This window comes from Canis lupus, chromosome 2 (genome assembly GCF_011100685.1).
Source record: "Canis lupus familiaris isolate Mischka breed German Shepherd chromosome 2, alternate assembly UU_Cfam_GSD_1.0, whole genome shotgun sequence".
NCBI lineage: Eukaryota > Metazoa > Chordata > Mammalia > Carnivora > Canidae > Canis > Canis lupus.
Genome location: NC_049223.1, coordinates 9,187,737 through 9,209,331, shown reverse-complemented (window position 1 = coordinate 9,209,331; position 21,595 = coordinate 9,187,737). Strand labels below are relative to the sequence as shown.

The 21,595-nt window shown below is 35.3% G+C and overlaps 1 protein-coding gene across 20 annotated transcripts in view; it reads left to right on the top strand.

Annotated features, from left to right (window-relative positions):
* Positions 1 to 21,595, top strand: part of MLLT10 (MLLT10 histone lysine methyltransferase DOT1L cofactor) — a 249,025-nt gene that overhangs the window by 212,009 nt on the left and 15,421 nt on the right. For all 20 annotated transcript variants that reach the window (XR_005355186.1, XM_038529836.1, XM_038529832.1 and 17 more), the window contains 3 exons: positions 8,187 to 8,365; positions 18,752 to 18,869; positions 20,237 to 20,309. Coding sequence is in view for 19 of the 20 variants with exons in the window: in XM_038529836.1 (XP_038385764.1) it covers positions 8,187 to 8,365; positions 18,752 to 18,869; positions 20,237 to 20,309 (370 nt within the window). In the remaining variant the exon portion in view is untranslated. The remainder of the gene's footprint in view (positions 1 to 8,186; positions 8,366 to 18,751; positions 18,870 to 20,236; positions 20,310 to 21,595) is intronic.

The window sequence follows — 21,595 nt, the reverse complement described above, 5'->3', positions numbered from 1 at the left end:
TCCCTGACCTCCGAGAGGAGAGAAATAGGGTAGATTCAAGGGCTAGGTAAATAAAAATTAATAGAATCCTTGTATTACTGCCATTAGATTAACAGGTCTGACCATTTTCTGCCCTTGTGTGTATGCCTTCAAGATTTAAATTCCCAGGAGAGACCATTTCAGCTTGGGTTGCATATTTATCCCTGGGCTGAGAGCGGATGAAATGGGGGAGGGGTACTTTCTTGAGAGAAAATAGGATGTTATTTGGACACGAAATGGGAGAGAATTCTGGGCAGATAAAAACAAAAGAAATGGATCTCTCTTCCTTTTAGTTTGTGTTACTTCTTCACAGAGGCCTACTCTGCTCATTTTAATTAAGTAACCCTTATATTCTGTCACCGCATAGTCTGCTTTTTCATTATAGCATAGTATTTGTGTGATTATTTAATGTCTGACTTCTTCACTTTAAAAACCATAAATGGAAGGATGATACCTATTTTTTTTGTTTGTAGTATCTTTGTCTAGTGTTTTATCTGGGTATATTAGGCACATAATATTTGTAGAATGTTGTAGAAAACAGAGTCAGCTATGCAATGTTTAATTGATTATGTCAAAATAACATTAAAAATACTTTTAGAAATTTTATAATGAAATAAGAAAACATGTTAAGTATAAAAGGATTAAAAAATTTTAATATATAGGCAGCTGTATGAAGCTAAACAAAACCATGGACTTATATACCAAAAAGTTTGAGGATACATAAGAATGTCAACAGTGTGTGTGTATGATTTTTTCCCTGTTTTCCCATCTATTTAAGATTTTTAATAATTAGTGTGTATTATTTTTATAGGTAAAATAAAAAAGAAACAATACAGAATTGTCCATATCTTTGTAAAAGTAGAGCAGCCTAAGAAATTGTTAATGCTTGCCTAACGAGATTTAGGAACACCTGTATTCCATCAGGATGGCCAAGAGTCTCAGGAGAGAAAACTCTAACTTTCTCTAAATTTTATTTTACCCTCTTTGAGTAATGAATGTGTTGATTGTATAGAGACATATTCCACTATCTAGAAAGGGGAAGCCAGAATAATCCTGTTCTTCATCAGTCATCAGAGGGAAAGGAAATTAAGGCAACATTAATAAAGGAATCTTTCTATTGCATATATTACTCTGTTTACTTTTTTCAACACTAATAGATGTTGTTCCTCCTTTATATTTTATAATATAATTACTATTTATCAAAAGCTTAATGTGTAGTAGACAGTATACTAATAACATTAGATTATGCCTTACATATATTAGTCAATCTTGGCACCAGCCCTGTGAAATCATTGGTGCCATCTTCCTTTTAAGTTGAAGTGTATTAGATTCAGAGAGGTTCTTTGCATGAGGGAGCAGGATTTGGATCCTCTTAACTATTTTTATACCATATTAACCTCCAGAAGAGAATATTCAGTCTTAGGATGTAGATTAGGGATGACTTAACAAGTTTAGTCATTTACTAGGTTAAATATTCCTCAGGACTATCCCATTCATTTATTATGGTTCACTGCTGAACAAACAACTTGATGTGGTACTGATTTGGCCTTCCAGGCATTTTGAAACTGGGAAGCAGGAACTCTTGTTGGTGAACACTAATATTTATGTCATTGGTCACGTATATTGTGTATTGTTTTTATGTAATTGCCATGGCATACTAGTAAAAGCTTAGGTCTCAACAATGTTTTCTTGGCCCTATCTACCTTATACTGCTTTTCCTAAGATCACCATTTGTCTTCATTTTTCCAAATGCAGTGGGCATTTTCATTCTGTGTCTTTTAACTAGTCTTTAAGCATCATTTGATACAGTTGATATGCCCTTTCTTTAGATTCTTTTCTTAGCTTCGTTGACACTATACTCATGTTTTTTTTTTAACCTCACTGATCTCAATTTTCTTTGCAGATTCCTTTTCCACACTAACCACCCTTGAAAAGTTGGGGGTCTTCAGGACTTAGTCCTAGACTGACATTTTCTCTTTTACAAGCAAAAATGCACTCTTTCTGTTCCTTTTTTCAACACCTCAGTAAATAATGCTTCTAATCACTAGTCAATTCATTCATAATACTTTTCTTTATCTACCAAATATAACTTATCATTAAGTTGAGTGCATCTGACTTCTAGATGCACTTTCAGATTCATCTTTTTCTAAGCTTTTCCATAACACTACCACTTTAGTTTTGAGGGACATAATCTTTTACCTAGACTGCAGAATAGCCTTCTAAATGACCTTTTTGTTTCCACTATTCCTCTTTTTCAGTTCATTTGCCACATAGCAGTTAAGGGGATGATCTTCTAGAAAACTGTCATGCTGTATTTGCCTTTGGTATCTTCCCATGGGTCTTAGTAGGATTTCTAAGCACCTCTACATGGTTTGCAAAGTCCTGTGTGATCTGTTCCTTCCCTTCTCTCCAGTTTGTTCTACTACTCTCTCCACTGTGCTTTACCCATATTACCTAATTTTTCTTTACTGTTTCATTGTTTTTTGAACAAGCTTTTCTGCTTTACTCTGTTCACTTAACACCTGCCTGTCTAGACTTTAGGTCTTCGTTTAAGTATCATTTTTTCAGACAGATATTTTCTTCTTCCTAACTTGTCACTAATGGTACTCTTTCTCTTCAATCATAGCATTTGTCACAATATATGGTTACCTGTTTGTTTTAATGTTTGCTTCCCTAATTAACTTATAAATTCTTGGAGAACAGAGATTTTGTCTATCTTGTTCCCCACTTTATTCCCTACTCCTAGCATAGTACCTGTCTTCTAGTAGACACAATAAATATTGGATGGATGGATGAATTAGTGCATCATTGCTACCCTTTATATCATTCTATATCTCTGTTTCTACCTTCTATCCTGAACAGATGACTTTCAGGTATTTTCCTAGAGTTTATGCATAAAACAACATATACCTTGTGGAAGATGGAAATAGAGTAGGTTAAATAGAAAGCAGTTACAGAACAACCTAAGGAGGATTATTTACCTTTTGAATAAAGTTCTGGAGGTCTTAGTAAATTATTTTTTCATACTGTACCAATCATACCCTGAGGTATGAGGGAGTTTAGGAGAGTCAGTGATTGTTATCTTCAAAAAAGATTTAGATATTTATACTGCCTTATCTTGATAGGAAAAGAAGATTTTATTTGTTCTACTTATAGTAGTAACCTGTATACCAGACAGTTTCAAAGTGTGATCACCACATTGAACATTTAGCTGTGCAGTTTCCTGTTTATGCTCTAATGCAATATAAAACAAGTTTAGAGATTGGAGATCCTCAGTCACCAGTTTTTTGCTTTTCAGTGTTACACTTTTATGTATATTATTACATGTGGCAATGGTATTTTCAGTTTTGAAAGAGTATTAGGGACATTAGAGAACCTGATAATTATAATACTGTACATTCCTGACTTAAGGATAAAACTTTAATTACAGCAATAACTCTGAAGTAGCAATGGCTACCATTATGAAAACTTAGTGTGTATTAGGCACTGCTACATGGTTGTTTTCAATTAAAAGCCTTTAGGATAGCTCTTACTTGCTTTTATAGAGAAGAACAATATGGAGGCTCAGAAAGTTTATGTAATTTGATTAAGATCACCTAGGTGGGAGAACCAGGATTTTTGTCTCAGTCCAAAAAAGTTGTGTTGTTTTTCCTTTTTTTCCAGCATAGTGTCTCCAGCTAACTTTTAGTTTTAAGAGTTAGAGATTCCATGTATGTTCTCCACCATTAAAAACTTAGATTATGGGATCCCTGGGTGGCTCAGTGGTTGAGCGTCTGCCTTCAGCTCAGGGCGTGATCCCAGGGTCCTGGGATCAAGTCCCTCATGGGACTTCTTGCAAGGAGCCTGTTTCTCCTTCTGCCTGTGTCTCTGCCTCTCTCTGTGTGTCTCTTATGAATAAGTAAATAAAATCTTAAAAATTAAAAAGAAAAAGGAAAAACTTAGATTATTAGCAGTCTACTTTTAAGGTACTTTTGCTGCAGAAGCTGAGTTTTAGTGCTTTTCTCTGGAACTCCTCTCTCTGTCTCTTCCTCTGAACTTAAGTTGTCCTTCTTGTCATGTGTCCTTATGGTACCAGTATTTCCCTCCAATATCATAGTAGCTTATGAATACATATTAGCTCTGCTGTGAGACTATTAGTTCTTTGAAGGCAGAACTCGTTTCTGTTCTTTGTTATCTTCAGTGCCTTTTTTATAAGAACCTCAATAAATATTTATTGAATGAACTATGAGGTAATGAACTTTTAAAAAAAATGAATTTTTCTCAGGAGTATGTCCCTTGGAATATAAGGTTTATAAATACTTGTTTCATTTACATGCTGTCTCTTTTCTGTCCTTCACAGCCAAAATTCTTAAAAGAGTTCATCTTGCCAAGATTCATTCTCTCATTTAGTGACTCCCCTTTTATGGACTGACCTTAAATATCAATGGAATTATTTGATCTGTTTCTTTGAAATTTTCTAAGTGATTTTTTTTGAGATTCTCTTTTCTTATTTTGTTCTTTGTGATGTTTGTCTTTAAGTGGTAACATTCTGTAGGATTCTGTCTTTGGGCTTCTTGATCATGCTGAAAACTTTCCCTGGTTGATCTCATTTTACCGTTCCTTGGCTTTGACCAGCTTCCACATTAGGAGTTGTAAATCACATATTTATAGGGACCAGATCGGTAACATAAATGAGTGACAAGGTGAAAAAAAAGGAATGACAGGACTGAGCAGCCCCGGTGGCACAGTGGTTTGGCGCTGCCTGCAGCCCGGGGTGTGATCCTGGAGACCCGGGATCGAGTCCCGCATCGGGCTTCCTGCATGGAGCCTGCTTCTCCCTCTGCCTCTCTCTCTCTGTGTCTATGAATAAATAAATTAAAAAAAAATCTTTAAAAAAAAAAAAAAAGAATGACAGGACTCTGGTGGATTTAAGAATCTATGTCCTAGCCAAAGCTCCAGCAGATTATTGCTGTTTCAGAATATAGAACCCAATATTGACAAGAAATTAGAATTCACTTTTAAATGTGAAGTTTGAGGGCACCTGGGTGGCTCAGGGTCTCATGACTCTTGATATCAAGCCCTTCATTGGGCTCTCCACTCACTGTGCTCAGCAGGGAATCTGCTTAAGATTCTCTCTCTCTCCCTCCCTCCCCCCCCCTCCCTCCACCCCCTTCTCCCCCACACCTTTTCCCCCTCCCCCCCACTCCTCTCCCCCTCCACCAGCTCAGGCATATGATGTCTCTCATATAAATAAATCTTTAAGGAATATTTCTAAATTAGTTTTTTTAAGTGAAGTTTCAATGTTTCTAAATATGAATAAATTTAAGATTTCAACACAGGACAGGCCAACAGAAAGCCTTCTTGAGTTTTCATGAGTTTCTGCTAACTTTATTATTCTTCTGACTCCTGGATTTATATCTTCACACCTGATTTTTCTGAGCTTCAGGCTGATCCTGTTCTGTTCTAGACTATATAGAAGTTCTAGACTATATAGGAGTTCTGTGTTCCACTGCCATCTCAAAGACCATCATGATTAACCTGAACTTCAAACTTGTGTTAGGAATTGATTTCAGTAGCTATGAGTATGAATCCTGATTCTACCATCTATTGGGCCACTAAGCAAATTATTTCTTTAAACTTCTGTTTGCTCTTGTGAAGTAAACAGTAATGTTTACTTCATTGGCCTATTATGCTAGCATGGTGACCTACATATAGTAATCAAATACTAGATGCTCCCAGTTGCTATTCCTGCTTCAGTGACTGGTATATCACCACTCCAGTGCCCACTTAACAGTCATCCTTGACTCCTTTTTATTTATTCTTCAGGTCCTATTAGGCACCAGTCCTATGAACTTTGCTTTTAGGTTATCTCTTGACTACTATTACTTTAGCTTAATCTCTGTTTTTGCTCTTCAGTATTATTATAGCAACCCTTCAACAGCTTTCTCAGTCTCTAATAAATCTCCTCCCCAATCTAGTCCTAGCGTTGTGCCAATGATTGATGTCTTGCTTAAACATCAGTCTGATCACACCAAGCTTCTGTTTACAATCCTGTTCAGTGGCTTCCTGTTGTGTAAATTTTTAATGTTTTGGCTTTTAATGTTCTTGATCTAATTCCTGCTTATTTATTAGCCTCATTTCATGCATAAGCTGTGGATAGTACTTATGTGTTCTTATGTTTCTTCCTCAAACCATCCTTCACCTCAGTTCTACAGCTCCTTTAGAAATAGTTCTAAAGGCATCCATTTCTTCCAGTAAGTTTTTTGACCCTCATCCTCTTACCCCAGGTCTGGGTTAGATACCCCTTTTTATGTGCTCAGAGCCCCTGAGGATGTCTCTATCATAGCACTCTTCACAGTCTTTTGTAATAGTCTCTTTTTTCTACTAAGCTTCTTGAAGGCGGAGACCACATATCTTGAGTGGCTTTGTATCTCCAGGGCTTAGAATAATGTCTGGCAAACAGTGAGCTCTCAGATGTTTGTGCGATGGATGCATTTGTTGAGTGAATAAATTATCTTTTTTTCTGGAGAAATTGTAGATATAAAAAGGATCTTAGGACCCTTAATTATGGTTGTAAGGCCTTTAAAAATGTCCCAATTCCTTTATTTCCCATGTTTGAAGATTATGGGTACTTTTATTTATTATGAATCAATAACATTTATGTTTAGAACAAAGTAAATCATACTATTAATATAAATAATTACTGTTGCCTTCAAGGGCTGTAGTTTCTCAGATTGATTGATTTTTATTGCAACCCACTTATGTTCATTTTTCTTGCTTTCCTCTTGTTATAGTGTCTAGTTGTTAGGATCTTACTGTTTTCCTACCCTCCCAGGAGCCTTGGTTTATATCAAGATTTCTCAGCTTCCACGTTCTTGGCACTATGAGCCAGATAATTCTTAGTTGTGAGGAGCTGTCATGTGCATTTTAAGATGTTTAGCATCATCCCAGGCCTTTGTTACTGTGTGTCCATAGTGCCTCTTAGTTTTGACAACTAAAAATGTCTTCAGACATTGTCACACATCTTTGTGGAGCAAAATCATCCCTGATTGAGAACACTACTGGTTTATAGATATTCCCATCTCTCACTTTTATCCTTAAGGAGCCTATTCTCTGTCAAGCATATTAGCATGATCTCCCATCTTTACAAAAAACAAACAACTTTTTTTTTTTTTTTTGGTAATTCCTCTTTCATCTTAACTTTTGCTCATCATCTCTCGCCGCCTTCTTCCCATCTACTTTTCAGAATGAATTATTTCACTTATTTCTCCCTTTCTTTCTGGCTTTTAATTCCATGTACCTCTGAAAATGCTTTCAAGCCTTCCATCCTCTTTTCCTGTGTTCCTGGAAGTGAATATTACCATCACCTAGTAGTTCACGTTGTTGTTCTTAATCCTCTGTCCCCCTACATCCCTGCTCCTCCTCATCCACCCCATTCAGTCATAAAATCTGTTTATTCCACCTTCTGAATATCTCTAGAATCCACTTGTTAGTCTTTGGATCTCAAGTCTAGTTCAGTTCCATTTTATTTTCTATATTATAACTTGGATGAGTTTTCTAAAATAGTCTCTTCCCATGTCAGACCTTTTTTTTTTTTTTAAGATTTTATTTACTTATTCATGAGAGACACAGAGAGAGAGAGAGAGGCAGAGACACAGGCAGAGGGAGAAGCAGGCTCATGCAGGGAGCCCGACGCAGGACTCGATCCCAGGCCTCCAGGATCACACCCTGGGTTGAAGGCAGGCATTAAACTGCTGAGCTACTGGGGTTGCCCCAGACCTTCTTAATCATGAGTTCTGGGGCTCTAGTATCTGCATTTTGAAAAGCTTTAGTAGGTGATTTTTATGCAACTCTATAATCGCTTCATTTTCCTATTTAGAAATATTTCTTTGCTTTTAGGAATTCCTAAAACCCTTACTGTTGTTTTTATATGGCACTTCCTGATGTGATTGCAGGCTTTTAGCAAAGCCATTTTTGTTAACAAAAAATGATTTAAATTCTTTTAAACAAGTGTTTAGTGACAAGTCAGTATTTAGTCATCTAGTTATTGATACAGCACCCATAAAATTTATCACTGAGGGGAGGGATCAGGAGGAAATGTGGGCATTCTAACTTAATGATTAATAATATGTGTCTATAACAAATGTGATGGCTAAGTTATAAAATATTTAAAAAATTTTTTCTTGCAGGTATTTATAACAGCAATGATGTAGCAGTATCATTTCCAAATGTGGTATCTGGCTCAGGATCTAGCACTCCTGTCTCCAGTTCTCATTTACCTCAGCAGTCTTCTGGGCATTTGCAACAAGTGGGAGCACTCTCCCCATCAGCAGCATCATCTGCAACCCCTGCTGTTGCTACAACTCAGGTAATCATTACAGTGCTATGAAGTAACCTGTAGATGGCTTTGTCGTTTTTGAAAGTGAGTTTGATTGGAGAAGAAAGAAACCTTGTATAGAAACCTTCCTATATAAATTCCTATAGGAATTTATAAGTATCTCCATTTGTTTTGACACGTTAGTGGATATAATAGACATTTTTATGTGATATTCATGAGAAAGGACAAAAGAATACATTGTCATTAACTGATTCTTTTCAGTTTCTGAGTTTCTAATTTTTCCTGATGATGTAAACTAATAATTTGGTGGGAACTTTTATTCTTTCTTAACCAACAGAGCCACCTAGGTGCCCCTACTTTTATTCTTTCTTTCAAAAAGTAGGACTTAGTTGGGTGACTGGCTGGCCCAGTTCGTAGAGCTTGTGACTCTCAATCTCAGGGTTGTGGGTTCAAGCTCCCAAGTGGGTGGTGTAGAGATTACTTTAAAATCTTTAAAAATAAAATAAAGAGTAGGACTTAGAAAGTGTGAACTAATTTTGGACTTCTTTAGTTTTAAACATTCTTTTTATAATTTAAAAAAATCACAGAAGTGCTGTATGATTATCTGCTGTCTAAATTTTCAAAAACCAGTGTAAGACTGGGATAAAGAGTGGGATTGATCCCTACAAATACTGTATTGTTTTCCTTCTAGTGGAAGAGAAAGAATGTACATAAATACTGTAAATAAGTGACTGTGTTGGTGATTGTGCATTTATCCCTTTACTTTTAGATCTGTAAGGTTACTAGTTTTCAGGAATCCTTTAAAAACAAAGCAAGAGGGATCCCTGGGTGGCGCAGCGGTTTGGCGCCCGCCTTTGGCCCAGGGCGCGATCCTGGAGACCCGGGATCGAATCCCACATCGGGCTCCCGGTGCATGGAGCCTGCTTCTCCCTCGGCCTGTGTCTCTGCCTCTCTCTCTCTCTCTCTGTGACTATCATAAAAAAAATAAATAAATAAATAAATAAATAAATAAATAAAAACAAAGCAAGAAAATCATATCTTGCTTTTTAAATCAGAAAAATCATAATTTTGCATTATACAAATAAGGCAGTAAGTAGGCACAGCTGCGTGTGCGCGCGCACACACACTTTACCAAAGGTAATACATTAAAATTTCTAAAGTATATTTTTTATCTGTTTAGAATTCTTTATAATTTTACCCAAACCTCTAGTAATAAGTCTCTTAGTGTTTAGAGAAATTTTTAAAGATTTTATTTATTTATTTATTTATTTGAGACAGAGAGAGAGAAAGGGAGTGTGCAAGCAGGGAGAGGAAGAGGGACAGACAAACTCTGTTGAGCACAGTCAGTCTCAAGGCTTGATCTCACAACCCACAAGATGATGCCCTGAGCCAAGATCCAGAGTTGGATGCTTAATTGAGTGAGCCACTTCAGATGCCCCAGGAGAAGTTTATAATGGAGACAAAATTTCTAATTACAGTTAGTTAAGTAGGTTGTTTGTAGGTTGCTGTAAATTTATGCTTTATGTGTGTGTTCATAATTTACATTGTACAGGCCTTTAGAATATGTACACACATTTTAGTATTTTCTGTAAGCTGTACATCAAAGTGCAGTATTAGTTATTTTTAAAGTATGTAATGGTACAATGCAAATAGTCACCATTATAATTAGGTCAGGTATTAGAATAAACAACAGTTCGGCACAGAAAACCAATGGCATGATTAGTGGTATCATGTTTGAAAATGAAAGTTAACTATGTGGTGAACCTCTCACCTGAATAAGGGGAGTTTGACTAATTTAGAAGAGTTTTTTGTAGCTCATTTCACTAGCCCTGGTGAGGTAGCCAGCATACCAGGGGTGTGGGGTTAGAGAAGGTGAAAGGATAAATGAGAGAATGGTTCTTGTAAATAGTTTCATCTCTTTTAATTAAGTGTAGCCATATGCTGTTGATAGCTTTCTATCCTTGGACAAAGTCTCACATGAACATTTTCAGCGTGCATTTTTCTTTTCTTTCTTTATAAAAGTCTGTTTTAATTACTCTCTGGTTAATTCCAGGCTGAATTAAGCAAAAATCTCATTTCTTCTCATTCATTATGTTTGTGGTTTTGGGGGTTGGCATTAGGGAGGTGGGTGGGGGAAGTGGTGGTGAGGAGAAATTTATAGCTAGAGGGAGAATTCCACTTAACATATGACTCAACCAAAGAACAAAGAAATCATAGTTGCAAGTAATCCAGGATTCAGTCCAATTAAAATCCTTAGTGTTTATCCTCTTTCCCTGTTTCAGTAAGATGGGTCTCTTATAAATATGATCATCTAGTTAGACTCATGCTGCATGCTGAGACAACGGCATCTATGATTCTGTCTAGCAGTCACTGCTTTCTGCCTTCAAGCTGAAGCTGATTTAGCCTGGCTTATCTGGTGCTGCTGTAGCAACCATCAGTCTCCAGGCAACTGAGGCACGTTGACCTCTCTGTTGAACTGAGTGCAGAACTACTTCAATTTAGCTGCCGGAGACAATAGTATTGGTATTGAATGTGCAAAATGTGAATTTTCTAGGCAATGTGCTGGAGAAACAATACAAAAATATTTAGAAGAAATTGAATGTTTAATTGGGACTCTTCAGATTATGATGTACTTGGTAATTGAATCTTCTCTTCAAAAATGACAAGTTTATTTCTGTTTAACTTTCATATAGGCCCTGTTTGTTTTCAAATTGCACAAGGCATTGTGTTTAGGTAATCAAATGGTAATCTGTTATTTAGAGTTTCTTTATAGGTAGTTGATTAGCAATGCTATAATTGAGTTAATTAAAATTACTAATATTTAAAATGTAATTATAGGAGTCTTATTACAGTTATTAAAAAAAATCATCACACCAGCAAACAAATGTTTTAAAAAATATAAATCAGAGAACAGAAATGCTAAATTTGAATAATATTTTTGTCTCCCTTACTTTTTTCCTCCCAAAAAAACTTAATGAAAGTAGTAGATTTTAGTGACTGGCTTGGTGCCAGTATGAAAATCCAGAGGTCATTCTTGATCTTTCTGGCCTTGGTTTTTTAAGTAAGATAGACAGGCCCCTTGTTTAGCTTATTTGTTGTCTTAAGAATTGTTCCCTGGAAAGTGGTCAGGGAGGTAAGATCAGGAAGAGCTTAATAGAAATTAAAAACTGAGAACAGAATTGTGCTTTTAATGGAGGAAAAAGGAGACACTTGTAAAATTCTAGGGAAAAAAGTAATGCTTAGCAGCCCTAATTTGAAAAAACCTTTAAAAAATGTTTGATAATCTAGTTTTATATTCTTCAGTGTTAAATCCCTTTATTTTATTTGTTTTTAGAGTAATTATTCTTTCACAGAAAACAGGAATATAATTAATAGTTTCTTAACATTATTGGAAGATAGAACTACTGTCCGTGTGGGTTTGTTTGTTTGTTTTTTTAATGATGTGCTCTGTTCTTGTATCATGAGTAGAGGTATAAATTAGTTTCTGTAGGTGTGTCATTAATTTTTCATTTTACCTTTCAAATTCCACTCAGTCTTCTAGTTCTCCGTTAATTCTGTTTCTCTTTTGGGAAAAATTCAGGTGCTTTTTTTTTGAAGGATGATTCCCTTAATAGAAGAATTTAAGACCAAATGTAATGAAAAATGGTTGTATTATATTCTGCATTCTGGGCTTTGCTTTTGGGCATAGTCTTCATGTAGATAACCTGATTCTTTGTTTACTCTGTGTTACTATTATAAAAAAATAAATTTAAAAATAAATGAAGGAACTTTCAGGGTTTATTTATGTGATATTCAGTAATTGCAGATGTTTAATATTTTTAAGGTACAATTAGTTTAGTGACTAATGTTTTGCACATGTCTGGGAGACTTTTACTTCCATCAGCTTTGACTGTTTCTTTTTCCAGTATGATAACTTTGGTATACGTGAGTGTGTGGAGGGAGTTGTCTTTAGATTTCGTAGTCCTCGATTTCCTTTCAGATAATGTCTGCACTTCCATTCTGTTAGAGAACACGGTTCCATTTCCTAGGCAGATAGACCTGACTTCAGAGGATCTCTGACTTGATTGGTCAGACTGAATGTTTCTTTTATGTTTTAAGTAATTTCATAATAACTTGTAATTTTAAAGATGTTAACATTTTGTGCAAAATAAGTTTTTATAAAGTGCTTTGTAATGTCACTTACTATTGGGTGATGAAAAAGTTAAGTAACTATGCGACATCACATGTCTAATAAGTGGTGGAACTAAGTTTTGGAAACAAGGCAGTCTGACTCCAGAGTCTGATCTCCAAGTTTACTAATCATTACTATAAAATGAATTTCCCAGTGATGTGCCTCTGCGTCAAGAGGTATCTCTTTGAAAAGCATTGTTAGGAATTTTACTGTGTTCATTTGTGTGACACAATGCCAAATAGAAATTTGAGTCAGAAATCTTGAATTCTTGGAGCTTTGCTACTCACTAGTGTGACTGTGGGCAGATCTTAATTTGTGGGTGTCGATTCTTTTTGTGTGTAAGATAAAATACTTAAAAATACCTGTCCTCTCTCTTATGAGGACTGATATGTTATGAACTTCAAATGAGAGTAAGTACATTGTAGACCATAAAGTACTTTGGATTTAATGGTTATTATACTGGTGTTACAATTATTATAGGACTCTTAGTTTCAGCTGTTACAGAAACAGCCTGTTTATCAGTGAGATAAATTGTACAGAAGCACTTCTCTTCTTAAAAATAGTATTAAAACATTTTCTGTTAAAATATATCATTCTATGTTAACATAGATATATGAATTTTAGCTATTTTTAGATATAGCTGTTGACTGAGGTCTTTCCAGTTCTTAAATTATTTCAATAGCTGCTTTAATTCTAAGGGACTTAATTTTTTCTGAAAAAGATGGGTGATATATTGATTAGGTATTAACCAATTAGGAAACCTGCTTAGAATTGGTTGGTTATTCTATACAGTCCTGTTGTCCAATCATGAGTGTTCAGTGATGGTTTAACAACAATTTAATCCCTCCCACTACTTTATAGAAACTCAATTGTGGGGCATTTCAGCATTAGCCTAAACAATGGTTTTGAATACGTTAAGCTCCTAACAATTAGGGAGCAGTTTGGGGCATTGAATAATGTGGAATGATGCAATTGAACCTGACAGCTTTAACAGTCAGCCTACTCATGGGACCTGAAAGTTGTTCACACTTGGTTTCATCTCTCATCACACGCTGAGTATTAAAGCCTTACTGGTGGGAGCTGACACAGAAATGGGGTCTGTTATCAGAATATGTTTCATAGTGCAAAGTTTGAATTGAGTTGGAGAATATATGAAACTTTCCATTGTTCTCTAATTTTTTCCTGAAAACTTTTCTAGTCAAATTGTGTTTGCAAACTGAAAAAAATATATAATCATTAAAATATTTGAATCCCTATATTTGCACTATTGCTTTGTTATATAGAATAGATCTATTAAAATATCATTGCATAATGAGACATTTATACTGTCTAGTTTTTCTTAAGGAAATAGGTTTTAATCTTTGAAATATAGCTGTGTTAATATAAAAATATAATCAATAAATGATATTCTCTAATGAAGCTTATGGAAAATATGGATGTCATAATAGCATATGAAAATAATTTCTAAAATAAGCTAAAATTTGAGTGCTTACCATGTGGCAAAAGATTCTTTATAAGCCCTGTATACCAGCTCAGTTAATTCTGGCAATTTTCGTATAAGATGGGTGCTATTATTAGTTCCATTTTTACCCTTGGAAATTGAAGGGCAGAGAGGGTTAGCACCTTGCCCAGGTGAGAGAGCTTGATTTACTGCAGATGCAGTGATGATGAAAAGTTTTTTCTTCTAAGAATGTATATGAAATATAAATTTTAAAAGTAATATTCAGTTTAGTGAGTCTGACAGGATATTAGAAGAATGTATTTTTAAATCGTATGTCAGGGTTGGAACGCTTGAAGAAGCAGCTCTAATGTGTTTTAGAGTTTGTTTGACTTCAATGTTTATTGACAGGTTAATTGTGCATTTAAAAAATGCTTGCTATAACCCCTTCCTGTATGATGGAAGGTATGAAGTTTCATATCTACCTCTAGATGATGTATTGCTGTGATACTTTCCAAAGGTGAAGTTTTTATAGGTTTTGTTCTCTCAAACTTAATTTCTGTTGTTTATTCTTTATTATTCTGCCTTTACCAACATTAGAGAGAGAGGAAAAAAAAAACCTAACAAAAACTATCATCTACTTTAAGTTTGCTATTCAAATAACTGAGAAGGCTTTAGCATTTCTTTTTCTCCACAGCTGACTCTTTTAGAAGGAACCAAGTGCCTAGGAATTTGGTAAAGTTACTTTACCAGAGATCTTTTAAAAATTCTCTATGGTCATAAGCAGATATTTGGAATATGGAAGATGAACTGTTACCAACAGGGGAAATTTCAAGCTGAAATGTCATTTTAATCTTGTTAATATTTTAATAAGGTCCGTGAATCTACTTAGGAAACACTAAATTGATTTGAGTTTGAATATTATCTTAGTATCTTTCTAGATATTTTAGCATAATAACTTATTCCAAATTTCCTTAGGGTTATTTGACTCAGGCACCTAAACATGGATTTTTTTTCAAAGTGGCTTAAATTTACCTCAGGAATTATTCAATTTATTCTTACTCATCTTGCCTTTGGATTTTTTTTTTTAAGATTTTATTTATTTATTCATGAGAGACACAGAGAGAGGCAGAGACACAGGCAGAGGGAAAAGCAGGCTCCATGCAGGGAGCCTGATGTGGGACTCGATCCTAGGTCTCCAGGATCACACTCCAGGCTGCCCTATACCCTATACTTCTCTTAGTGAGGCTTTTACTAAAGTATTAGGGTGAGTATCATATAACGTCTGGAGTGGAAGTAGTTCCTTTCAATTGTTAATCTTGGGAAGGAAACAAAGTCTAAGATCATATATTGGAAGTTAAAGCAGAAGTTAATTATGGCAATATGAACTTACAGGATTTATTAAATATTTTTATCTTGGTCTAATCTATTTACACATGTTGAATAGATTATATGATTTCAGTGGGACACTATGAAGTCAAGTAACCAGTTTGTTTTATAATCAATAGGAACTTTTGAGTCTACAGAATGTCTGACATTATGTGTATGCTCTCCTCAGGAAGTTGCCTTCTCGCCATTCTCCCTTACCCTTCTTCATTGCTCCTAAGTTGTAAATCTCTTCACTAAACTGATGGGAGTTGGGACGGCTGGGTGGTTCAGTGGTTGAGCGTCAGTCTTTGGCTCAGGGCATGATCCTGAATTCCTGGGATTCATATCGGGCTCCCTGCATGGGGCCCGCTTCTCCTTCTGCCTGTGTCTCTGCCTCTCTCTCTCTGTGTGTCTCTCATGGATAAATAAATAAATAAATCTTAAAAAAAAAAAAAAAAAAAAAAGCAGAACTGATGGGAGTTTCTTGGCCCTGAGGTGGAACAGAGTTATTGTGGGTTCCCAACATTCACCATTCTAAACATCATTTCAGAACCATTGGCTAAGCAGTGTTAGACATTTGTGGGTTCTTGAGTTTTAATGTAGAGTGATTGAGATGTTTTAATATACCATAGAATGCAGCTTGATAAAATTAGTAACTTTTAATCTCTTTCCCAAAATTTCTAGTTTCAGTAATTGCAATATTTTTAAAAAGCAAACTACCAGATAATTTTTACTCATTTAGGGAATTTGGGAAATTGGTCATTTAGAATAACAAAGAATGTATTCCCATTTTAGGTTTTTGTTATTAATTTTGCTTTTGCCTGTCACCTTTATAAAATATATACTTTCCTCTTGAAATTATGCTAAAGATGATTTATCTTCTTCTTGATGATAATGATTATGTAAATCAGTTATTATGCAGTACTGCTTTGCATTTTGATCTTTTTTAGCATGGTGGGCTAATGTATGATAGAGAAACTGAGATAATTTGAAGACTGCATCAAAAAATGTGAAACTAATAAGGAATAAATAGAAAGCCCTTGCAGAAAGTGCCCTTCCTGAAAAAGTGTACTTCTGAGGAGTAGGATCTTTTGATTTTTTTTTTTTTAAAAGATTTTATTAATTCTTGAGAGACACAGAGAGAAAGGCAGTGACACAGGCAGAGGGAGAAGCAGGCTCCCTGCACGGAGCCCGATGCCGGACTCGATCCCAAGACGCCGGGATCACACCCTGAGCCAAAGGCAATGCTCAACCACTGAGCCACCCAGGCTTCCCGGATCTTTTGATTCTTATTAAAAGATGAAGGCAACGCATAAAACTGTTAATTGGAATTAATAAAGTAGTCCCAACTGATATAATATTAGTTATGTTTCAACCATTATAGATGAGTTCATGGTAAAGGAGAGCAAGAAGGCTAAGATACAGACGCTAAGGCATTTAGATGTCCATGTTCTTTGAGCACCACCTCAGCAGCACTCTGTAATATATGCGCTCACTCTTGTTCATGTTCCTCTTTCTTCTTACACTGTTAGCTGTTGATTCCTGCTGCCAACGAATGTCTCAATAAATAACTTTTCTTCCTCTTTCTAATAAATTTTTCACTTCTAATCTTTTATATGCTTAGTGGTCTTTTTAGAATTATATCTAGAATAAGAGCAAATTGGTTCTGCAAAGGGGTATTTTTAAGTATGTGGTACCTGAGACGTTAACACATGGGACTGATGATGTCTGCTCTTTCTGTTTGTCTGTTTGGTGGTTTTTCTTATGCTAACTTATTTTATGAGAAGCCAAGATTTCCAAGTCGTTGACTTCTGGAGATATAAAAAAATCTTACTATGTTTCCATTTATGAATTATATATTTTAGTATGCCATACTAGTAAATACATGGTAAATGTCTAGTATGATCTTGAGGTTAAAATTAGGTAGCTTTTACTGAGGGCTAATTGATTGTTAAACAAGACTTTATAGTACAAACTTACTGGCTTTCAATACACATCTTTAATAAGAGGAAAAAATGAAACCGAAAATTGACCAATTAAACTTGAACATGAAAGAATGAGCTAGGAAGTACACACTTTGAAACAATGGAAAACAAGGACAGGATTCCACATCACAGTATTTCTGTGAATTGTAAAGTCCAATTTTCATGCCCAGTAAGTTGGCTAGAGGCCACATATAATGTCAGGGTCTGACCCTTTCCAGAAACACAGTTTATTTTCTGTAATATTTTGCTTGTTATAACTACTATGTTGTCTTGGTCTCTTGTGTGCCATTGTACTTGTTAGAATGCCTCCATCTTTTGTTTTGCTGTTATTTGGCTTCTTTATATTAGAAGTGCTTCAGTCCTTGGAAATTATTTTCCAGAATTCTGTTCGGAAATAATATAGAATGGTATCATTTTATAAAAGCTTAAGTTTGATTTCATTCATAAAAAAAGAATATGACATCTACTTTAAAATTTGTGGTTCTGTTAAATCTGAAAAGTATTTCAGGCTAGTAATAGCTGCCTTTGAGTAACAGTATTTTGTGTACAAGAGATTTGCTCCCCAAATGCCACATTTTAAGGTTGTAATATTCTTAGAAAGTGGGAGAAAGTATTCACATCAAAGAAGGCATTTTTATTACATTGGATTACGCAAGACTTTGGCCAGCCTCCTTAGCTTCATCTGTTTAAGGGTTCATTTTCGCTTGTTTGGCACAAGTCCCAGTACAGGCCTTCAGAATTGTGGTTAGCAACATGAATGAATTACAAACTTTGGACCAGCTCTCCAGTTAGTGGAGCTGGCTTCCTGCCAAAAAGACAGTGCCTTATATGGGGTCAGGGCAAAGCTGTGATTCGTTGAGCTCTGCATTGTATAGAAAACATACTTGTGATGCCTGTTTGCTTTCTTTTAAAATAAAAACAAAACAAAACAGAAAAAGCAGCAGGCTTCCAAGTCTATCAAAATAGGAAGTAACAGAATAGTGTGCAGGTTTTACTAATGACAGAGTTTAAGCAATGGAAATATCGCTCTGTATAGTTAAAATACTAAAAGTAGAAATTGGACCTTTTGACCTCCTTCGCCAGACTGTGATGTAAGAGACTGAAGCATTTGTTAGACATCTGTTGTCTACCTGCCCTTATTTTGTAAATGGTTTAATAAGATTAAATAATTAGTCATATGTTCACATGGTTACCATTCCATTGAGTTTTGTTAGTGAAGCAAAAATAACTTTGTGCCAGTCTTTTTTTTTTTTTTATTTGGAATTATGTAACTTTTCAAAAATTGAAATATTGTAATGGTAAAACAAGAAAGAATGAAATTTGGTCTTCAGAAAGTCAGGAATGTTTGCTTATATTTTTAGGTTTGAAAAAATAGTTACTAGGTCAATGAGGAGGAAGAATATGAAGGTATTTTCAAATATAATTCATTTATCTTTGTCATTCTTTTCATTTAGGCAAATACCCTCTCTGGATCTTCTCTTAGTCAGGCACCATCTCATATGTATGGCAGTAGATTAAATCCAAGTTCATCAATGGCAGCTCTTATAGTTCAGTCTGAAAACAATCAAACAGGTAAGTTTTCAAGAATTTTTAAATTCTCCCCCAATGTAAATCCACCCTCCTCCCGCCATTGGCTTATTTTATTTGAAAAATCTAAAGGTGTGGTTAATACAGGATTGTGCTGCACACACACACCTCCACCTTAACCAAAAGAGTCACAGTTGGAAGTAAATAGTGTGCTGTGCTGCAAAATAGTGATGTGCTTTTTTTACTGTCTGAAATGTAAATGTTTAAGCAGAGCCATCAGCAGGCAGGAATGCAACAATGTCTCCTGTGACTTTTGTGATTGATGTGTTCAGTTCTCAGTTCTGTGCAATGAAAGTAACATAACACTGGGCTTTTCTGTGAATAGCCTAAACCTTTATTTGCATAATTCATGAAATTGCATTACACAAACTTGGTTTAAAAAAAAATCCTGTTAGAGAATTTCTACAGTGTTTAGTAATCCTGTGAATTTTTACCAGTTGACATTTTGTAGCATTTGCCTCTTGTACTGTTTTAATGAGCCACTGGATTTGCTTTGTTTCATTCCATCCTTAAGGATTTGTTGACATGTCCAAGTAGTCATGCCTGTTTGGGGGAAGGGAATGGGTTTAGCAGTTCACCAAGAATGGATCAGTCATGTCTTTACCCTTTAAGGGTCAGAGGTTACCTGACTCAGAATAAGGGGAGGACAACCTTGAAAGAGGCCAGATAGGGTGATTTTAGAAGGAACTGACTTGTAGGGGAAATACAAGTTACTTTTCAAGTGGAGATATTCAGTGTTACCAAAGAATTATTTTGAAGAAATTAAGGATAGAATGCTATATTCCTACTTATTTTTGTCAACTTTAAATTTTGAATTTTGTCAACTTTAAATTTGTAGCGTTATATTTAATTTTATTCTTGGTGTGGGGGTCCATGTAATATATGTAATTTTAGTTACTGTGTGTGGCTGTATGTAATACATTATGTATTTTATGACTTGTCTTGGGATGCAAAGTGTTAAAAAATACAAAGCATAAGGATTTGCTGTGATAAGCATACAGATTAGCTGTCCACAGCTGTGATTCATTACTTTAACCGTAGAAATTAAAAGTGGCTGAGGGGAGGGTACTGCAAATGCAAACCACGCTTCTGTGCTGTAAAATTGAAAGGAATGAAAGAACGGAACATAATCCATGGCCTTCTACACCCACAAAAACATGTAGGGACAACGCCTTAACATGCCACAGTTCAGCAATTCTGAACTAGCAATATACTAGATCTTCTACTTTCATAGTAACTGCAAAGATAGTGGTAAAGGTTTTATGTACGATTTAGGAAAAATCAGGGCAAGAGCTTAAAACCTCTTATCTAGTGAGAGTCACTTTATCAGCTATGAAATATTTACACTGCAGATCAAGATCTTGGAGACAATAGCCGCAGCCTTGTTGGCAGAGGAAGCTCACCCCGAGGAAGTCTCTCACCACGGTAAGTATTATTTACTCTGCAGAGTATAGGCAAAGGAAACATTTTGAGATTTGGAAACTTCTTTATCTCCTATCAGAGCGAACATTTGTGAGGCTGTAAAAGCATTTTGTAGATAAGCATGTCTGGACTGTCAAGAAAAATGATTCTAAATTAATTTGAATATTAATTTAACCACATGGTTAGATTTCTAAGCTTTTAAGAAGACATCCCTTTTCTTAGATTTCCGATCAATTTCAACTCTCTTGTTTTTATCATTTGTATATTTAGCTGCTGGTTCTACTAAATACATTAATTTGGCTAATTTTTCTTGGTCATGAAATAGTCTTTAAATCTCTTAAAGCTAGAGGCTCAAGGCTTTCAACTTTGGGTTCCAGTTTTTGCCCTGTCGTGGGCCTTGCACGTAACCCTTTCATCTCTAGTTTCCTAGTTCTAGGGGCTCATTTCTAAAATTTCCTCTAATTCTTGGGGTACCTGGTTGACTCACTTGGAAGAGCATGCAACTCTTGATCTTGGGATCATAAGTTTAAGCCCTACATTAGGTGTAGAGATTACTTTTAAAAAAAAAGAATAAACTTCTGAAGAAAAAATCTTTCTAGTTTCTAAAATTGTTTGAATCAAAGTATAACAATTTTTACCTTGTTCTCTGAAATTGTCATAGATAGAATGTAGTCATGATAGAATAGGTACCTTATTTAATGTATATGAAGTTATTCCTGTTAGCAGAGTTTTTACCAGAGTTCTACTGAAAGGGTTGAATTTCTCTGACACAGTCTAAGTGCCCTACATCTTCTGTTCTCTATGGGAAGTATGGCAGAAAGGAATATTGTATCAATTTGTAGAAAACAATGGAACTTTAGGCTATGGCTCTTTTTTTTATTAATTGTATTCTGCTTTCAACTTATACCTTCTAGTTTGTTTTCTCTCTGCTCTCTAATTTTGTGAACTCTGCCTCAAGCAGGGTTAGACGGTGTGAATGGAGAACAGAAGGAGGTGAAAGTCCATTCTGGAGTCTTTTTTCAACTGTGGGAACTTACAAATTCTATTAAAAATTTAAAATTTTTTATGCAGTGATACCATGAATATCTGTTGTTATTTTGCTGTTATACTGGTAATGTCTTAAGGAACATCTTTATCATTAGAATTAATTCGGTAACCTCTAATTTTGCTGTTTCCTAGTGGTACATCTAGTAGTGTCTTTTTCCTTTAAAATTCCTGGGTGACCTAAAAGTCTGGACACCTAACTGACTTCTAACTGAACTCTGGAAGAAATATTCTTTCTTTTCAAA